The following is a 17,206-nucleotide window of genomic DNA, read 5'->3' as shown; positions in this document are numbered from 1 at the left end:
CAGATCCAGACTAACACGGCTACCCCTCTGAAAGTTGATTAAGGTTCACTTAAAGTGGTTAAAATATTGTTCTACTTTTGCCTTTCATTATCCATTGATTCATGCAGCTTCACATATCTGTGTGTCTTGTCTGAACATAGAATTTCTTTCATTTTTTTAATGGCACCACCAGAAGACAGTTTACTGGTTAGTGTTTGACAACTAGCTTCTTTATAAACAGTTTGCAAACTATCTGCAGGTCAGTGAATTAACTCCTTTTATTGTCAATATCTGAATTTCTAGAAAACTCCCATACAGCAGGTCACATGATTAAGTAGCAGAAATGGAATTCTTGGGTTCACCAGCCTATCCCAAACTATCAAAATAGCTGTAACTAGTATACTTATCAAACCAAGGGCTTACATTCAGTTAAGTAATAGTTTCAGAAATCTACATAAGGCAAAAGGAGAGAATTTTGCCTCTGAGGAGGAAGTAAAGACACCAAAAATGGTCAGCCTACTTTCTATGGAGACTTCCATTACGAGCAAAGGGGAAAAGAGAAAATAAAATGCTATGCTGTGGAGTATGTTACATTCAAAACTAAGGTCAACATTTTCATATCAATGGGAGTTGTGGAAGATCAATTTTGAACCTCTGAAAATTGGGTCAGTAATTATGCAATAGATCCCTAGCTGGTGTAAATTGTAGCAACTCCTTTGATTACAGTGGAGTGCTAATAATTTTCACCAGCTGAAGAACTGCCCCAAGATGTCCAACTTTGGGTACCAAAGGGCTCCAAGGATTGTATACCCTTATGCCGAAGTCACTGGGACCATCTGGGTTGGTGCTTTCCTGGGTGAGTAAGGGTTGTACAATCTAGCCCCAAATTAGAACATTTTGCTTTAAGTGATCTCTGTGAAACTAAAAACTTTAGAAACCAAACAGCTTAGTCCAGCTGGTGGGAAGATAATTCCCAGCTGCTGGGAGACAGGGAGGAATGGGGTACAGTTCAGCTACTATGGTACTTTTTGTAAATTTAATATATTCTCGGTCTCCATCTGCTGGTAGCACTACGTAACATCATTATCCTTGGTTAGCATATCAGGTTCTGAGGCAATTCAGTCTACTCAGCAAAAAACATAATTAATGACACTATACCTCAGGGGCGGGCAAACTTTTTGGCCTGAGGGCCACATCGGGTTTTGAAAATTGTATGGAGGGCCGGTTAAAGGAGGCAGTGCCTCCCCCAACAGCCAGGCGTGGCCTGCTCCCTGCCCCTTATCCCTCCCCCCATGCTTCTTGCCCCCTGAGGTATAGTCTCATGCCACCCCCCCCCACTCCCTGTTCCCTGACCGCCCTTGGAACCCTACCCCTGACTGCCCTGCGATCCAACCCTGCCCCCCCCGGGACCCCTGCCCCCATTCAACTCCCCTGGTCCCCGCTCTCTGACCACCCTGACCCATATCCACACCCCAAACTCCTCTGCCTCTATCCAATCCCCCTGTTCCCTGCCCCCTTACTGTGCTGCCTGGAGCACCGGTAGCTGGCGGCGCTACAGCCATACCACCTGGTTGGAGCCAGCCATACCACAGCGCAGCACAGAGCACTGGGTCAGGCTGGGCTCTCCAGCTGTGCTGCCCGGCCGCCCAGAGCATTGTGCTGGTGGTGCGGCAGGCTGAGGTTACAGGGGAGGGGAAACAGCGGGGGAGGAGCCGGAGGCTAGCCTCCCGGGCCAGGAACTCAGGGGCCGGGGAGGAGAGTCCCGCGGGCACGCCGTAGTTTGCCCACCTCTGCTATACAATGTTCAAATTATCATCTTCATTTCCCTGTTCATACCATGTCATACATATATACCCCAAGCAATGCACTGGGCACCTTTATGGTTTCAAGATGTGTATGGTTTTCTAACCAGAGAAACGCTTTTTGACTGCTATGTCAACTGCACGAAAATAAGTGTATTTCTGTCTGAGCCATTTTCCAAAAAAGGGAAAAATCTGGCTCCAATACACAGTAATAGCATGTAGAATGGGAGTGTCAAATTCATTATACAAAGAAAGCTGACTCATGTTTAACTGTGCTCCACAGCAAAAGCGTACAAATTTAGGGTGATATATTGGCTTTGACTCATGGCAGATCTCTCACTGATGACAACTGACCAACGGGGTGTGCAATCGCTCAATTTCTATGACAATCATGGTAACTACATGTCCAAATTAGGCATGAGATGGCATGGCTACATTTGAAAAACATAGCCCTTAAGTGCCATTATTAAGCTTCAGAATCATCATAAGTTAAATAAATAAGGCAGTTCATGCCTCTCTTAGCTGCCATTTCAGGCTGACTAGAACAGCACTACATTGTTCTGCATTGGAAAGGCTATCTTCTCAACCACATGGACTTGGGCTGGGACTTCCATAGATTCTTTTGAAAAATCCTAGGTTAGGAACTTTTTTTTTTTTAATGAAAGCTTCTATTCTCAGGAATCCGAATCTACCATGAACATCAAATAAATATATTAAATGGTGAAGAGTCTGAACAACACCCCTGGTATTAAGAGATCCTCCAGGATAACAGCTTCTTGTGAATCATGTAAGTAAATGCATCACTCTGAACACTCCAGGCAGCACAGTCACTGTGTATTAATTTTACTACACAGAGGTCTATTGCACTGAGGAGGATACTTTCAATAAGACTTCCCATAGAACTGTGTGACAATCTTTTGATAGCAGTACCTTCCATTGAACAGTTGTGAATAACTATAACTTAGACACATGGAATACAAAAGAACTTATAACAATTCAGCTAATAACTGTGGTTGAACCACTAAATTAAGGCAATAAATTCAGAGCTTGTTCTTAACTTCCATGCTTGTGATGAGACATTACAAGTCATGTGGTGTCTAAGATGACCCTCTTTAATTTCTTTAGTAATAGTGTGGAAATTCAAACAAAGTTTTCATTAACAGTGATTATTTTACAACTTCTTAGAGCCAAGCTTGGCACCACTGCAGGAAGGGGAGGCAAAGGTGGTTCTAAGCTACCTGTTATACCTTCTCTGACCCTGAGAGCATATGGGTGCAAAAATGGATCCCCAGCAAAAATTAGAGCAGCCATAGAGATGCTAGAGTGCACTGTCATCCAGCTCTATCCCCTCACACTATTGACATGCCTCTTCCTTACCCTACAAAAAGAGGAGAGCAAGAGGTATAAACTGGCATTCTTACATCATGCAAGAACTTTCCTATGTTGGCCTTTTATTTCCTAAAGTGTATTGATCTCATTTTCTCCTTCTTGTTGTTAACCAAAACAATGTCATTCATGATTGTGATGTTTTGTAGTATTCAACATTGTTTAAATACTCTCTTCAAACGTTAGAACTGGTCAAACTATTCATAATGAATCATATTTGCTACACATCTAGTCTTTTTGTAGGGTAGTGAATCATTCTATTTTGTTTTGGGTGTTACCAACCCTGTTTTTTGTTAATATAGTCATTGTTCATAACCATTTACTGAATATAAAAGTTCCAGATGTTTTTTCTAATAAATGGGATGACCTATGCATCTTGTGAGTGTGTGTGTACACATACTTCCCTTTGATCAGTTATTGTTTAGAAATGGGTTCTCCATTTCCACTGCAAAATCATAGAAGAAATAGAGAAAACAATCTTACCAAAGTTTTTCTTTTCACTCGTTCACCCATTGTATCATTTCATTTTGCCAGTGATGCTGTTATAGTCATTGATAAAAACAATGAGGTGTCCTTGTGGCACCTTAGACAAATTTATTTGGGCATAAGCTTTCGTGGGCTAGAACCCACTTCATCAGATGAATGAAGTGAAAAATACACTCTGAAACTAGTAATTGATAGTTTTTGTTCCATTTATTTACATACCTGAAACCAAATATCTTTGCCAAGGAGAGTTTTTCGGATAGCATTCTTCAAATACCTAGCAAATATCATTCCTATACTTCCTGTGGTCATCCAGGCTATAAGCATCAGGGCCCCTTATGAAAAACCAAGGCAATGAATAGATGATATGTTCAAATTCTAAACAGTAATTTCAGTCTACTCCTAATTTAAAAAAAATCAAAATCACGCCTTCAGGCAGTACTAAGCAAGCAGAAAACATGGGCAAGTGTATTTGTGTTTGCAAAACAATAATGCTGCACTTCAAGCTTGATCCTACAAGGTGCTGAGCACTCTGGCCACAATCCAGCAAAGCACGCAGGGTACATCTACACTACGGGATTATTCCGATTTTACATAAACCGGTTTTGTAAAACAGATTGTATAACGTCGAGTGCACGCAGCCACACTAAGCACATTAATTTGGTGGTGTGCGTCCATGTACCAAGGCTAGCGTCAATTTTGGACGTTGCCACTGGGGTACTATCCGTAGCTATCCATAGTTCCCATCTTCTCCCTCTCATTTGGAATCGTGGTTGATGATCCCAATGCATGATGGATGAAATGGATTTCGCGTGGTGATTCTGGAAATTTTATTCGTCATTCCTTTCCTCCATGAAGAACGGCACACAATCATTTCGCTGCTTCGTCAGGCAACGTCATAGCATGCAACCATGGAGCCTGTTTTGCCTTTTGTCACTGTCAGCGTATGTACTGGATGCCGCTGACGAGGCGGTTACTGTGCTACACAGCAGCATTCATTTGCCTTTGCAAGATAGCAGAGACGGTTATCAGTTGTTCTGTACCATCTGCCATGCCATTGTCAACTGGCGATGAGATGATGGTTATCAATCGTTCAATACCGTCTGCTGCTGTCATGGATGCTCCCGGCTGAGGTCGGCGGGGCGCAAAGACAAAATGACCTAAAATAGAGTCAGTCCTGCCTAGAATACGGGGCAAGTGTGCTAGAGAACCAGTGTTTAGAACGCACAGCCGCTCCCGTGTCAGATCCCGCAGAAATGATGAGCTGCATGCTATTACAGGGTGCCCCTGCAACAACACCACCTGTTGCTTCCCTGCTCCCCAACCCTCCTGAGCTACCGTTGCAGTGTCCCCCCCCATTTGCGTGATGATAAGTAATAAGAATGCAGGAATAAGAAAACACTGACTTGTTAGTGAGATAAAATGAGGGGAGGCAGCTCCTATGATAGTCCAGGCAGGACATTAAACGTGCAGGGGAGAGGAGCCAGCATCCCGCTGCTATGATAGTCCAGGTGGTACAGAATCTTTCTTTAGACATGAAAGAGGGGGCTGATGGAGCTCAGCCCAGTTGCTATGATGAAGACGGTTACCAGCCGTCTGTACCATCTATTTTCACCAGGAGCCCCTGGCCGACCTCACCTGAGGGCAGCCAGGAGCACTCACGGGCTGATGATGACGATGGATAGCAGTTATTGTACCATCTGCCATGGGGAGGGAGGGAGAGTGCTGCTGTTCAGTGTCGCAGCATCGCGTCTACCAGCAGCATGCAGTTAGACATAGCGGTGACATATAAAAGTCAAAAATGATTTTTTTCCCTTTTCTTTCACCGTGTGTTGTGTGGGTAAATTGACGAGCTATACCCTGAACCACGCCCGGACAGCATTGGAGCTCAGCATAATGCAATGCTTTCGGGGACTGTGGGATAGCTGGAGCCTCAGTACCCCTCCCTCCGTCCATGAGCATCCATTTGATTCTTTGGCTTCGTTACGCTTGTCACGCAGTACTATGCTGAGTCCCTGCTGTGGGCTCTGTCTGGAGATTTTTTTCAAATGCTTTGCATTTCGTCTTCTGGAATGGAGCTCTGATAGAACAGATTTGCCTCCCCATACAGCGATCAGATCCAGTATCTCCCGTACGGTCCATGCTGTGAGCTTTTTTGGATTTGGGACTGCATCGCCACCGTGCGATCAGAGCTCCACACTAGGCAATCAGGAAATGAAATTCAAAAGTTTGGGGCTTTTCCTGTCTACCTGGCCACTGCATCCGAGTTCTGAGGTTCGGTCATAATGGTGCACTTGGTTACCGCCCGCGAGGCAATACCTTATTGTTTGCCGGCACACTAACCTAAGTCAATATGGTAATACCATTTGGCCATTAGCCTGCTCGGTCGGGTGTGATTTGTCAGTCTAAAGAGCCCTTTATATCGATATAAAGGGCCTCGTTGTGTGGATGGGTGCAGCGTTAAATCGGTTTAATGCTGCTAAAATCGGTATAAACACGTAGTGTGGACCAGGCCTCAAGAACATGCTTAACTAGAAGCATGTGGGTAATTCGATTGACTTCAATGAGACTGATCAAGTGTTTCAAGTGCTTTGTTGGATAGAGGCCAGACTACTCAGGTCTTTCCAGGATTGATTCTTTCTTTTATTGTAATTAAGCTAGTGTGCTAACATTCCCTCTCGCTCTTTCTTTCAAACTAAATAATAAACACTTGTTTTTAATTGCTAAGAGGGAAGTTCCACATTTCTCTTTCTTCAAGCAATAACATGACAGTATCATGAAGGCTGTTAGAGAGAGGTGTGTAACAGAACAAATTTTATTTTAAATGTTAATAATATTCCTTTAACACTGAAACTCTCACACTAAGCATTGTCTACATAAACAATTAGACTTCAGAAAGCTGTGGTTTGATTCTAGCCCTCACTAATCTGCTACAGTGTAACTTTGTGTACCCTGGGGATGCATGTTAACAATTTGTTAGAGTACTTTGATCCAGTCTTCTTTGAAACGGGACTAAATCAAAGCACATAAGCAGACTGTTAGTTCACATCAGCAGCGTGCACGCAAACAGTTGCACTGCAGCAGGCTAGTGCAGCTAATGGCTCACCCCAGCTTAGAATGAACTAAACATTCGCATAGACAAGCCCGAGGTCAGAGGCAGATAAAAATGAGGCTTTACAAATTGTCAAAAACTCTAGATCTTTTAGGCTGCACTTGTAGCCAAATGGCTTATTTTGAAAAGGTGGAAACATGATTGGTCTCTAGAAATTAGAGACTGGTATAAAATTTATCAGAAATTGCAGCCCTTGAAAAACTCATACAAATAATGGCAAGAACTCAAAAAGTTGCAGGATTGATGCACTTTCTTTTAGTTATAGACTTTGCTATGTAATTGTATTTCATATACAAATCTTTACTCCTGGGGGAACTATGCGCCACTGCGCAATGCAGATTTTTTCAGAAATTAACACTGTGTGTGCAGAATTTCCTTTCCCCCACAGAAATAGGCTGCAGTGCTGCTGGCTGCCACTAGGGGACCCAGCAGACCCCAGCTCACACATAGAAGACAGTGCTGGGGAGAGGGGGAGGGAGCTAGAGGGTTCCTGGCAGCTGCAGTTCCTAGCACACCATGAGGGAAGGACACCGTGGTGTGCAGGAAACTCTGTGCAAGCCTGGGACTGAGCATCAGGCTGTTTCTCCCTCTGGATTCCTGGGCTCTGGAGGGTGGTGGTGAGGAGGGCGAGTGTCTGGGCAAGGGGGGGCATGGCTGGGCTCTGAGGGGGGAGAGGGTATGGGTATCTGGCCTGGGAGGCCCCCACTGCTGGGCTCTGGATGGGGAGGGGTTCGGGCGCAGGACCGGCTTTAGGATGTGCAGGGCCCAATTCGAAAGAGCTGCCACTGAAATGCCGCCAAAGACAGCAGCAGAGATTGAGCTGCCGCTGAAGATAGTGATGGCAATGTCGCTGTTTCTGGAGGCACTTCAGCGAAGAGTCCTTTCTCGGCAGCAGTTGTCTTCCAGGGCCTTACCTTGTGAGGCCCCTCTTCCGGACACTGCAGGGCCCTCTTAGGCGCAGGGCCCGATTCACAGGAATTGGGGGAATCGGCCTAAAGCCAGCCCTGTTCAGGTGTATTGGCTGGGGAAGAGGGGGTGTCCATGGCTGGGCTCTGGGGGGGAGGAGCTGTAGGTGTCTGGCCCCCTAGATGGGCTCTAGGGGTGGGGGTGGGATGAAGGGGGCAGAGAAACAGGAGTTGTCATAGGGGTTTCTTTAACTTACTACTCCTAGGGCAATTTTTGTGTGTTTCTGTATTGTTACAGACATACTTGTTGATAGGTATTTTGAAATAATTTACCAAGATAAATATTATGTAGCATTATTTTGAGAAATAAAATTTGCAGAATTTTAAATTTTTTGGCACAGAACTTTTAATTTTTTGGTGCAGAATGCCCCCAGGAGTAACAAGTGTAGTTGATAAAGTCACTCACTGAGTCATTATACATTTCTAACCTCTCTCTCTCGCACTCTCTCTCAGTTCTTTTCTCTAATCCTGTTTCTGAGCCTGAGTCTCTGTAGCGGGATCTCTCTCCTCTCCCTGGTACTCTCTTGTTTTCTAAGCCTCTCTCTTTATAGCCATCTTTTTTCCTACACTAGACACACACAGCAGTGATTTTTAACTTGACAATGTTACAAAATGTGTCTCTTTGTTACTCTGTAAAAATGGAGAGAGATTTAATAACAAAAATCTAGGTGATTAATATGACCAGATATATTATCATGAAAGAACCATGTACTTTTCCTGAATGTTAATCCAGCTGTACAATTAGTGTCTAGAACTGTGCCATTCCTAGGAAACAGTTAGATATCCTTTGTTGTAAATCTGTTATTGTCAATATTAACATACTGAAAATATTCTGTAAAGAAATCACAGTTGTCAAGATCAAAGCTCTCTGTGGAGCATAAACCAGAAAAAGCAAATGTTCAAACATAAGGATTTTAGATATTCCAAAATCTATTTCTATTCTGTATCTTTTAGTTAAAGATTAATCTTCTTTTTAGCTTTGATGATTGCAACTGATCTTCCTTGAAACAGACTGGAAGTGTATTATATACACCCTTTAAAAACTACTGTGATCTATATTACAAAATACTTCTCCTGGAACTAAAACTATCATATTATTTTCGAAAGATCACACAAGATAGATAAGATTATGAATGAGATCTGGAAAATTAAAGGTAATCTGTTGTGTTGTAGAAAATAAAATTTTTAATTTTTCTAGATCACTGTAAAATAACTCATAATTGATACAGAGGATTATCAACTGTATAATATGAATTCTCGTCTCTAAGTTTCTTGTATGAGTTCCTGCTCAACTTTATTTTATTATTATTTAGCCTTTTTTTACTGTGTCAGTTACAGAAGATAATTACTTCACATAATACAGACACAGACCTTCAATAAAGCCATACTGATTTACATCTGCTGAGGATCTGGTTCACTACATATGTGTGTGTGTGAAGTTTACACCCCTCCACCCCAAAACATGTGGAGATAAATACCCATGTGATAAATTAAAGAATCATATGTTCAGTTGCAGAACAATAAAATAAATAAATGCATCATGCACCTTTGGCTTCCTCTCCTTTCCCCTTCCTCCCAACTCAGTAATCTGTCTACTCTAGGACTTATTCTAGTAGTCCAATCCACTGAGCAACTTTAAAAAATGGCAGCTATTTGATGTCTTCCTTCTCCCAAATGTGGAATTTTCCCCTCCCACCCCTCTAAGATGGGTAAAATTTAGTGCAGTACCAGTGACCAATTTTCTATACAGGAAAAAAATGACTTTAAAGTCCAATATGATTTGAATCTGCAGGACTAGAAATAGAATCCTTATTTCATAAGAAAAGGATGCGAGTGTGAGCATATCTATAAAAACCATACACTTTCCCCCTTATAAGGAAGTAATGGATAGTTGATTCACCCAATTACTTTCTTTAAAATATTCTTACCGTGAGCCTTAATAATAGAAGGTGTAGAACTGGTGCTACCAATGGCTTCATAACTTGAAATGTTCACTTTCTGAGGAGTGATAAAGGGTGTCATAGGATGCTTCTGTATCTTTCCTGAAAACATTAAGCAACCATTATTCAAGCTATTGGGCTCTTTAAAACAAATAAAGAAATAAAAAAAAAAGATTATTCATTGGCCAAGAGTAAGCAGTAAGTATTGAATTTGCCACAATACACGCTGGCACATCCCAGGAACCAAGAACGTGTGGCACAACAGCAGCTTAATATTTTTGTTTTGGCATGTCTCCTACAATAGCTACCTCAGGATGAGGCTTTTTGTTTCAGGTTTAGATTTTCTTTTGAATGTTTGTCCACAGAATGCTAGGAGAGCCAGAAATCAGTTTCACGTCTACGGGTTCACCTCAGATGTGCTACTTCCAAAAAATAATAATTATTCAGACACTTACCATCATCTCTGGCATTTGCACAATATGGTGTCAGAATTGTTAAAACATTTTATCATTTGTTCTTTGCATATAGAGCACTTACACCAACATTTACAAACTTGGATGCTTAAAGTTAGGCTTCTAAATCCATATTTATGGAATTAAACAAATAGCTTAATTTACAGAGGTGCTGAGCCCCTGAAAATACCATTGTAGACTAGGGCACCGGCCACCCTGCAGGATCAGACCTTATATTCATATTCAAACTAAAGTACTTTGGACTGGATTTAATGTTGATTTAGGATGGCCAAATAAATGTCTATAGTAATCTTTTGGATTCACTGAGTCACAGTTTCTACCGCAAATGCAATGTCATTTGTTCTAATTTGTCACTATTTCTTGGGGTTTAACTACAAAATTACTTTTTATTTTAATACAAAAAGTAGAGATTTAATAGGACTACAGGAAGGCGAAAGGATCGATGTTGGCTGATTCACTTGCAGAGTTGGAATCTTAGGGCGCATCTACATGATGGGGTAACGTGCACTACAGGGGTGTGATTTCTGAAGCGCACTAATGTGTTGGGCATTAATTTGTCCACATAGTCTCTGCTGGTGTACACTGAATGGTCCCTATGGCACTTTGTGTTTCAAACAGCACTATGTTAAAGTGCATTACGAAACTTTTAGTGCACACCAGAAGGGTCTACACAGACAAGTGAGTGTGCAACATGTTAGTATGCTTTAGAAATCACACCCCCTGAAGTGCACATCACTGCACCAAATAGACAAGTGCACAGTGGCAAAGCTTAAACAGACTGTAACAAACCTTTTTCCAGTCCTCAGCACAAATATTTTAACAGGCTGTATTAATCATGATGGGAATAGAATGAGCCAAATCCTGGGCCATGCCAGAGCTGAATTTAGCACAGCTCGAGAAGGTGGGCACAAAAGGTGCCATAAAGCCTCCTTTACATCCCCTATTTCTGTCCTGTCCTGGTGCCAGGTTGTCACCTCAACACAGCAGCCTCCAAGCTGTTTTAAATTACACCTATCTTTGCAGGGTCTCAAAGGGGCATTCTATTATCTGTGCTAATAGAAGTGCAGGGCTCCTTTCCCCAGCCATGACCCTTATATGCCAAGGGGTAAAGAGGAAGGGAGCATAGAGTTACTATGGGAGCTCTAACCCACCTGGGGATTTTCCTGTACCCAAGAGGATTGCTGAGTGGAACCAGCTAAGCCAGCCTTCCAATTGCTTTGCGTTGCCTGAATGGCACAAGGTTGCTGGAGTGTAGGACAGGGTTGGGACAATATTTCTTTGTATTTTTGTAAGTATTTTAACTCAGTAGCATGACCCAGTATGTATGGCCATGGAATGGGACTTGAGAGTCCTGGGTTCTATTCCTAGCTCTGCCACTGATTTGCTGCATGACCTTTGGTAAGCTACCAACTTCTACTTCCTCTCCCAGCCTTTGTCTTGTTTATTTAGACTTAGGGTGACCAGACAGCAAATGTGAAAAATCAGGACAGGGGGTGGGGGATAATAGGAGCCTATATAAGAAAAAGGCCCCAAAATCGGAACTGTTCCTATAAAATCAGGACATCTGGTCACCTTATTTAGACTGTAAGCTTTTTGGTGCAGAGACTGTCTGTATGATGCCTATCACCATGGGGGCCTCATCTTGGAGGTGGCCTCTTTGTGTTGCTTGTACACAAGGAATAATAATAATAATAAAAAAATACACTTGGAAAGAAAAATATTCTTTCCAATAGCATAAGATTCACATGTATCAAGCTGCTGCCATCACATCAGCATGTTATCTTCTCAGACCAAAAAAGATCTGTTATCCTGATCACATTTCAAACCTCTCATTCTTTGTGCCGCCTCTCCTCCGCAAAATATATGTGTGTGTTTGTGTGCGCGCTCGCACACACACATATGTATGTATATATGCACACACCTCTGCAATTGTTAGTCTTCCATTTGGACCTTGCATGATAAGGTAACACTCACCAGCTGACGATGGCCCCTGGGCCAGAAATATGAAGTACAAATTGCTGGCAGCTTTTGACTGAGTCGATATGGGATTTCTTGAAATGAAAGAGCAGTTGATGATTCCATTGTTAAAGGAAGTCATTATGGTCTGAACATTACTCTAAAACAGAATATCTGTAATTATTATTACATAGAACATTCATCATACAGCAACAAACAAACAGTATTCTTGCCAGCAAGCTAAAGACGTATGGGCTGGATGAATGGACTATAAGGTGGATAGAAAGCTGGCTAGATCATCAGGCTCAATGGGTAGTGATCAATTGCTCCATGGGTTCCCAGCCAATGGGAGCTGCGGGAAGTGGCGTGGGCTGCAGGGAAATGCTGGTTACTGCTTCCCGCAGCTCCCATTGGCTGTGAATGGTGAACCGTGGCAAGTGGGAGCTGCGGGTGGCCAATGTAAACACACTGTCTCATGGCCCACTAGCAGATTACCATGACGGGCCATGTGCGGCCCATGGGCTGCCCACCACTGGCTTAAAGTCTCATTCCCCTGGACACTCATATCAATGTAAATAAGTAGTAACTAGAATGAAGTCAGTGGGGTCAACTAGAGTATAGTTAATAGTAGATATTCATAACTGATAGACAAAAGCACGAAATCTCTGATGTAGCATATTCCAGAAAATATATTGATTATTCCTTTACTAATAATTTTTTTTCTGATACAAGTACTAAAAAAGTAAAACCAACATGTATATACTTGTCTTAATTTTTTTTAAATGTACTTTTTCCCCCACTCTGCTGCAGGAGGTATAAACAACATGATTCTGTTTACTAGGCTTACATTTTTGATTGGTTAAATGTTTAGCAGCACATTACTTGATATAAGTTTTACTGCATAAATCAATGGCTGATCCACTTTTTTCCCTCTCCTGTCTATCTTGGTCTCTGTCTAGCTATTAGTCTTTGCTAATACCAACTTAGAGCAGAGCCAGGAGAAAAGCTAATATGGATGAAAATATGTAGATGGTCCAAATCAATTTTAAGGGATAAACTCTGTTCACAGCAAAGTTACACAGCTAGCTTTTGATACAATAGTTCACAGTTTGGTGCTCTTATCATTCTGTCTGGAATTCAGCACTGATACTGTAGCTCAGCAACAACCCTGGAATAAAAAGCATGCAACAGTAAAAAATACTAAAGTGTTATTCTACACATACGTACAACGTAATGTGGAATTAAATTACCAGAGTTAAAATGTTGGGACTAGTTCGTCCAGTAGAAAAGGCACGTTGAACTTCTATTTGTCCTGTTGCATTCTTACCACAGATATAAATGTCGTCATTCCCCTGGAAAAGCACAGATTTGCCCATGTCAGTGGTGACTGAGTAAAGCTGCATGCAGATCTTACAAAGGAAAATCTCACACAAACTTTGACTGGAGTTTCAGGTGCACCAGGACTATGGAACTGAACACCATAATAGTAATAAAATCAAAACTCAACTGATATTTGAGGGTACCGCTACATTAGAGACAATTGGCATATTGTCCAGTAACTTTGCACCTTAAATATAATCTTCCATTCAGTTTCTTGCAAAGGAGCAATAGTTAGAGCATGCGTATAGCATGTGCCACTCTCATCACACAAACCTTTTTTCCGCTGTAGCTCTAAAGAAGCCACTGCAACAACAATCTCCTTTTACAAATAACCTTTCATTCCAATCTAAGGCACCTATGCTTTAAAAGATCTCTGTAACTAAAGTAAGTCAGTGTACCTGGAGGAACTACATCATCAGCTTTTCATTTTGGGGAAAAAATGCCTAAAAGATGTTTTTATATTTTTTTCCACCACTTTTCACACATCTGTGCTAAAAATGCAATTTATTGATCAAGGCCAGATTTAACACCATGAGAGCTTAAAGTTAGGTTACTAAATCCATATGTTGGTACTTGTATAAATGGCTAAGCACTCAATAAATTCAATGGGAGGCAGCTCAGAACTTCTGAAAATTTGTCTACTCAGAACATGATTCAGCAAAACACTTGAGCATGTTAACTTAAGTGCTTTGCTAAATTGGAGTCATATTTAGGTGCGTAGCTTTAGACTTCTATTTTTGAAATCTTGTCCTGCAGCTGTTTGAGTTGCAGATGTCCATAACACTATACTTTAACAAAAAAAGGAAAAAAAAAGATTACTGAGATGTATCACTTAAAGGATGTAGTGCTACACAAAACACGACAAGCACAATGGTAATCCAGTTCCCTATTGGTAAAATATGAGTTATGTTTAAAGGCCAAATTCTGTATTGACTCAGACTGATACCCCATTCAAATTGACTTCAGAGTGTAAGTGCTGAATTGGGTGATAGAAAAAATATCAAGAAAAATGAAATCTCATAAACAATGCAAATTAACTGGAATTTGAATCTGGGTTGCACAGAACTGTAATATTATACCAGTGTTTGTTATTCAGGTAATGTGCTACGGTGCTTCATGATTTCTTAGAATTTTGAAATATTATAGATGACAACTTCCTAACTCAAAAAAAGTGATGCATCCAACATGGGGGAATTCTATACTAGACCTTATAATGACACCTAAAGAGGAATTGATCACAGATTTAAAAATTAATGGTATCATAGGTACAAATGATCATAAGTTGATCACATTAATAATGTGTAAAAAGAATAAAGTACAGACCAATAATATATACACTTGGTACTTTAAAAATGCCAATTTCACAAAGTTGAAAGCAAATATGGGCCAAATCAGCTAGGAGGAAGAATGTTATCAGAAAAAGGTAAATGATAATTGGGAATTATCTGGGTTAGAGGGGAAGTGAAGGCAGCTATAAGATCTAAAACAAATGGAAGAAAGGAGAAGTTGATAGCAATGCATATAAATCAGAAGCAAGGAATTACACAACACTGAAAAGAGAAACAAAGGGACACAAAGAAATATGTAGCCATTAGAGTTAAGGATAATAAGGTGTTCTGTAAGTGAATTAGGAACAAAAAGAATCCTAACAATGATATTTTCCCATTGCTAGATGGAAATGGTAGAATTATTATTAATAATGCAGAAAAGACAGAAGTATTCAATAAGTATTTCTGTTCTGTATTTGGGGAAAGAATAGAGGATGCAGTTATATTAGATGATGATGATGATAACAATAACACAATTTCCATTCCATTGAGGATGCTAACAGCAGCTACTAAAGTTATACATTTTAAAATCAGCATGCCCAGATAACTCGAACCCAAGAGTTTTAAAAGAGATGGCTGATTTTAATGTTGATTTTCAATAAGTCTTGGATCACTGGGAAGTTCCAGAAGACTGGACAAAAGCTGATGTTGTGCTAATATTTAAAAAATATAAATAGTATACTCCAGTAATTATAGGTCTTATCAGTCTGACGCAATCCAATGGCTGGAAGTTGAAGACTGGAAATAAAGTGTAAATTTTAGGTTAATTAACCACTGGAACAATTTACCAAGTGTCATGGCGGATCCTTCATCATTGACATCTTTTAAATCAAGATGGAATGTTTTTCTAAATGATAAGCTCTAGGAATTAATTTAAGGAAGTTCTATGGCCTGTGTTATACAGGAAGTCAGAAGAGATGATCAGGTAGGTCCATTTTGGCCTTGAAATCTGTGAATAATCAACACTCATACTAGCTTTGCTAAACATAGTGGAACTCTCCTGCCCTACAGGTCTCCCCTTTCTCTCCACTGTAATCACTGAATAGTTTCTTGTCAAGTTTCCGCAGTCTGCAAAACAGAACTTTGTTCTTGTTCCAGTAGTGTATTCAGTGATAGTATCTTACCATTTGTGTATCATCAGAAAAGCCAATGGCTATATATCCATCAGAAAGGCCACTCATTTCAAATTTAAAAGCGTCACCACCTAGTGACTCAGAAGACATGAAATAACAATTTGGATCATCCAGATTACACCCAGTGGGACTGATGAAACAAAACTTCTGTGTGCCACAGCCTTCACGTCCAGAGGTCTGTAATTTACAACAGCATGAAAAACTATTAGATAGTAAGTTAATTTACCAATATAAATTAGGCAATATTATCTAAATGAAGCAACAGTCTCCTATTTACCAAACAAAACCTCACTTTCAACTCTTTAGCTGTTAGGAGAAAGAAAATACATGGATCTATATGTAGAACTGTTGCCACCTTAAAGAACATTAAATACTAACATATCTCCCTATGCTTAGAATAGGGAGTAACTGTGTAGGTCAAATAATTTGTTATTGTAACTCTGGGGAGATGCTGGCTTCTGAATTGCCAGCAAGTCTGCAGCTGTTTAGAACATTTTCCTCTTTTTTATCCTCTTCTTCTTCCTTGCCACTTCCTTATTCAGGGTTGGCGTGACCATATCTACTGGACAAGCTCCATATGTTTTATGGAAATATATTTATGAGTGTGAATATAATGTAACTGGAATATGCTTTATGCAAAAGGTATCTTGTAAGGTATGATTACAAAGCTTATAATCTACCAAGTGTGTTCATCCTATTGGTAATTACGTATCATTCTTGTATCTGAAGCTAGAAATATGAAGTATAACTCTGAGTTCTATTGTAATCATGTAAAGTGTGGGCCATTAACGGTGGTTTGGAAGCTTGATAGCTCCCATTGACTAAGACAACTGGTTGTAAATGGCTCTGTTTACTTGCAAACCTCCCTGGGTATGTGGGGGCCAGCCCTGGAAGAATGAGATCTCACAGGATATGTGACCAGGTCACAGGATACCAGAAACCATCTTAAACCTGGTCCTTTTCCATTTAGAAGGAGTGGCAGGGATCCAGAGAAACAAAGGGTTCCTGCCTTGGGCCTCTCATAAACAGCTGGTTAAGGGTTAATGCCTCTTACCTGTAAAGGGTTAAAAAGTTCACCTAGCCTAGCTAACATCTGACTAGAGGAACCAATGGGGAAACAAGATGTTTCAAAAGGAAGGAGGGAAGTTTTTCCTTTGTTTGAGTTTCCAGTTTCCGCCGGAGTGAAAAGAGATAAGGACAGCCTACTGATCATAGTAGTAAGTTTTAGAAAGGGATAAATAGGTTTATGTTTATTTTTTTGTAACTTGT

At 40.8% G+C, this 17,206-nt stretch overlaps 1 protein-coding gene across 4 annotated transcripts in view; it reads right to left on the bottom strand.

The window, feature by feature from the left end:
* LOC116839210 (putative ferric-chelate reductase 1) overlaps positions 1 to 17,206 on the bottom strand; it is a 44,840-nt gene that overhangs the window by 10,593 nt on the left and 17,041 nt on the right. For all 4 annotated transcript variants that reach the window (XM_032804973.2, XM_032804972.2, XM_032804974.2 and 1 more), the window contains exons 6-10: positions 15,929 to 16,114; positions 13,347 to 13,448; positions 12,115 to 12,256; positions 9,656 to 9,769; positions 3,873 to 3,985 (exon numbers count right to left, since the gene is read on the bottom strand). In XM_032804973.2, the coding sequence (XP_032660864.1) occupies positions 3,873 to 3,985; positions 9,656 to 9,769; positions 12,115 to 12,256; positions 13,347 to 13,448; positions 15,929 to 16,114 (657 nt within the window). The remainder of the gene's footprint in view (positions 1 to 3,872; positions 3,986 to 9,655; positions 9,770 to 12,114; positions 12,257 to 13,346; positions 13,449 to 15,928; positions 16,115 to 17,206) is intronic.

This window comes from Chelonoidis abingdonii, chromosome 7 (assembly GCF_003597395.2).
Source record: "Chelonoidis abingdonii isolate Lonesome George chromosome 7, CheloAbing_2.0, whole genome shotgun sequence".
Classification (NCBI taxonomy): domain Eukaryota; kingdom Metazoa; phylum Chordata; order Testudines; family Testudinidae; genus Chelonoidis; species Chelonoidis abingdonii.
Note: the sequence above shows the minus strand (reverse complement) of the source record. Positions and strands in the feature narration are given on the sequence as shown.